Source organism: Berghia stephanieae, chromosome 8 (genome assembly GCF_034508935.2).
Source record: "Berghia stephanieae isolate SIO BIC M18660-M18661 chromosome 8, UCSD_Bste_1.3, whole genome shotgun sequence".
Taxonomy (NCBI): domain Eukaryota; kingdom Metazoa; phylum Mollusca; class Gastropoda; order Nudibranchia; family Aeolidiidae; genus Berghia; species Berghia stephanieae.
In genome coordinates this window covers 27574390-27578654 of record NC_088367.1, presented here as the reverse complement: position 1 = coordinate 27578654, position 4265 = coordinate 27574390, and the positions used below count along the sequence as shown (strand labels likewise).

The 4265-nt window shown below is 35.1% G+C and overlaps 1 protein-coding gene across 3 annotated transcripts in view; it reads left to right on the top strand.

Annotated features, from left to right (window-relative positions):
• Window positions 1-3304, top strand: part of LOC144978461 (C2 domain-containing protein 5-like) — a 70987-nt gene extending 67683 nt beyond the window's left edge. For all 3 annotated transcript variants that reach the window (XM_078924572.1, XM_078924570.1, XM_078924571.1), the window contains exons 31-32: window positions 1-81; window positions 671-3304. The exon at window positions 1-81 is cut by the window's left edge and continues 66 nt beyond it. In XM_078924572.1, coding sequence (XP_078780698.1) covers window positions 1-81; window positions 671-793 — 204 coding nt within the window. In that variant the 3' untranslated portion in view covers window positions 794-3304. The remainder of the gene's footprint in view (window positions 82-670) is intronic.
• Window positions 3305-4265: the final 961 nt, after the last annotated feature.

Genomic DNA, 4265 nt, shown 5'->3' with positions numbered 1-4265 from the left:
GTGATGGCCTTAGGTGGTAATGGCATGGTTGCCTTCAACATGGCCCACTTTATATTGGATAATAACCCCCACAAGAATCAGGTATTGTGATTATTCTTCTCCTTTTTTCTACATATTCAAATTAATGATTTCACATTGGCAATAATCCCTATAGAAATAAACCAGATGACATTTATTCTTCTTAAAGCGACTAGTAATTTCCTGCGTTACTCAATGGAATAGGTAGTCATCATCATCATCATCATCATCATCATCATCATCATCATCATCATCACTTGTTATTCTATTATTATTATTATTATTATTATTATTATTATTATTATTATTATTATTATTATTATTATTATTATATTATTATTATTATCATCAAACATCATCATCATCATTATTTTTATTATTATTATTATTATTGTTGTTGTTGTTGTTGTGATTATTATTATTATTATTATTATTATTATTATTATTTTTATTATTGTTGTTATTATTGTTGTTATTATTGGTGGTGTTGTTGTTGTGCTTGTTAGCGTTGTTTTTGTTGCTACTACTATTATTTTTATAACTATGGTCATTGTCTTTCAGTCACTCACAATCATATTCTATTAAGCTTAAGTCATTTTTTGTGAACAGAATGATAACGTTTTAGTTGTCTTTGTTAATAATCCTATCCCAGGGCCAGTGCCTGATAAATGTGAGCGGTGATATAGTAACCGTGTCGGACCATGACGAGGATAGGAGCACAGATCACGTGGTAGAATCGGCGTCCATCCCAGTACCATCATCATCCTCAAAGTGATGAAATCAATTTATGAGAGGACTTAGCTGTGATACAGTTTTATAATCTAGTCTGCATAATATTCAAATTGAAGGTTCATTTGATAAGACTGTTGTGATGATTGATAGATGTTTAATATAATATTCTGTTTTTGTGTGATCCGCTTACTTAATCCGTTTATATTTCTGTATGAAACTGATGATGAAAAGTGAATTTAAATTAAAATTGATCAGGGATATGACATTTACGATTTAGCTCCTCAATTATCTGCATTTTCTCTTCTATCAAAACAAAACGTGTTGACATAAGCCTGGCTTAGTCTGGCCATGAATTCGATTTTTACCATCTAAATCATTCTGACATAATACTGTTTTGAGTTAATGGGTCACATGGAATATGATTTCCTATGTAAGTAAAGGGAGAAAACTATCTTCTGAATGTGAGATGTGTTATGCTTTGTAAAATAATGATTGATAAAATGAATGCTTGGTAAAATAATGATTGATAAAATGAATGCTTGGTTAAATAATGATTGATAAAATGAATGCTTGGTTAAATAATGATTGATAAAATGAATGCTTGGTTACATAATGATTGATAAAATGAATGCTTGGTTAAATAATGATTGATAAAATGAATGCTTGGTTAAATAATGATTGACAAAATGAATGCTTGGTTAAATAATGATTGATAAAATGAATGCTTGGTTAAATAATGATTGATAAAATGAATGCTTGGTTAAATAATGATTGATAAAATGAATGCTTGGTTAAATAATGATTGATCAAATGAATGCTTGGTTACATAATGATTGATAAAATGATTGCCCCAGCACCTGAGCAAAAGGAGCAAATATACAACCTATTTCCCTATCAGCTCTCCAATATGCCTGTATGTTCTACTGCAACCACCATTGAGTACAGATGATACAAGTAATTTTTCATAATATTTTATTTATCCATGTTTATTTGTGTATTGTGCTGACCAAGGGTTTGTACTCGAAACGTCCATTGTCTGTTTTGTTCCCATACGAAACCTTTCCATTTTCACTCTTTCGTTAGTAATTGAGGTGTTGAAAATACTCAAACCAATCTAATTGTTATCTCCCTTATTTCCTTGTCTCGCCCATTCCAAACGAATATTTTCGGGTAGCTTATATAGGACCAGAGGGGTCAAAATGACACTGTATGTGTCTCCCGTTATATCAAATGCCTCGAGACTTCTTATGTTCGTCTGTAACTCGTCGTATAAATTCCACAGATCATTTGTATTCTTCCCAGTAATCGACAAATTCAGTAGCTTTTGAATGTGGCTGAACACTATTCTTTCTTTTCGTCCGAAACATTTTTCTAGAATGTCCCTCGCCGCTTCATAATTTGCTTCTGTAAGCGCTAGCCCTTGAACTGAGGCCAGTGCTTCACCTTTGAGGGTTGCTTGTAAGTATGTAAATTTACTGACAATGGGTAAATTGGTGTTATGGACAATGGCAGAAAACTTATCCCAATAGGACTGCCATTGGGTGTGATCTCCACCAAACTTGGGTAGTTCTAGTTGGGGTAGTCTGACCTGAGGTAAAACGGATTGGGATGGGATGAATTGTTCTTCATTACTGTATTTAATACGAATGTTCTTTGTAGCTAAAAGTTCCTTCGCTTTAACTAATACACCAACTTTTTCTTCTCTAAATATTTCACTTTGTCCAATCTCTTCCTCTAAGTCACTTGTATCTAAAAGTTTCTCAAATTCACTTTGGGTCTCATCATAAGCAAGCAATTTTTCCTCTATACTTTCAATACACTGAGTTATTTGTTGTTCAGAAGAATCTAAAGTAATGTGTTGGAAGCGATTAGCCGCAATGGTTAATCTGGCTTTCGTCGCGGTCCTGGTCTTCTTCGCTGCTTCCATGTCGTAAATGAGTACAAGAATATTATACGAAATAATTTAAGAATACACGTGAAATGGTGAATACTTTAATAAGAATGACAATATTAGATACAGACGTCACCAGCAGACGTCTATCTATCAGTCTTGATAGCGATACTTCAACTCAAATTGGAATAAAATCTACTCGCCTCCACATTATTTTTTGTGGTGCACGTTGGTGGGCCTAAGTTGTAGAAAGCTGTGATCTCGGTCATGAGATCCAGAATAATCGAATTCCCGAATATTAAACGATACAGTTCAATACATGTTCATCTCTGTCATGAGATAAAAATATATAAATAAAGACCAGAAAGGATTAATCTCAATCCTGAATTCCGGATGGAAAGTCAATTTCTACTTCCTCACTCAAGTGACTCGAGCCGTCGATCAATGAATCAATGTTATGAAAATGCATCCATCTGTCATGATGGTTAACAACGTAATTCACCTTTCAAATTAGTCCCACGACTGAAGAATCTAAACGTCCATGCTTCCCGCGTTTTCGGCACCATATAATAAATGTGTTACAACACATAAAACAACAACGAGTCAGCTAGTTTCAGAATTTTAATGCTTGATAATAATCAACGTTCCATCCAAAAAAATAAACAATGGCCGATTGCCGGTCTACCCTTCCGCCCACTACTCTACAGTCATGCGCAAGGCACCAAATAAGGGAGGTAACAATTAGATTGGTTTGAGTATTTTCAACAGAGGTGAATTCAAATTTTATTTATTTTCACTACTTTTCAGTAACATGTGCTTATTTTTTTCTCCTATTTAGTGATTGTGAAAAAGTTTAGGCAATTTCACTTTACTGAATCTCTGATTACCAAATGTGGTGACAATATACTGTAGACACAGATAAACATTGAAATACATCACTTTTTTTTTTCAAAAGTTGAATAGAAATCTTATGGTAGAATGCTAAATTTGATCAAATTTGAAATTTCAAATTGTTTTGTATCACTGACTCCATGTCCAGGAGGCAGATGTTTCCTCCCCAGCTTGACTCGTTGCCTGTTATTGAAGTCAAGGAATTTGGCAATGACAGGCCTTCTTTTATCGCTTGATCTTCTACCCATCCTGTGCGCTCTTTCAATCACCACCATTCCTTCCACTTTGCACTTCCGCACCAACTCCGCCACCAGCTCATAACAATGCTATCCCTCCTTCTCCTCAACACCATGGAACACCAAGTTGTTCCTCCTGCTTCTGGCCTCACTCTCAATCGCCCTTGCCTCTAGCACCTCCACTCGCCTTCTCAACACCCCTACATCTTCCTTGACAATTCCTCCTCCTCTATCTTGTCTAACCTCTCCTCTTGTCCTTTCATATTTTCCAATATCCTGTCCATTTGTTCTTTAACGGTACTTAGCTGTCCCAGCACCGCTAAAACTGAGCTAACGCTGTCCTTCACCCCTTCAATGACATTCCTCAATTTCAATTAATTCTGGTCTCAATTCACATATCTCGTCAGTAACACCTGGTAGATCGTCGCTACCCCCACTTAATCTCTTTGCATTGGAAGCTGGGGTAGACATGGTTTGGTTACTGATTATAAATCTGT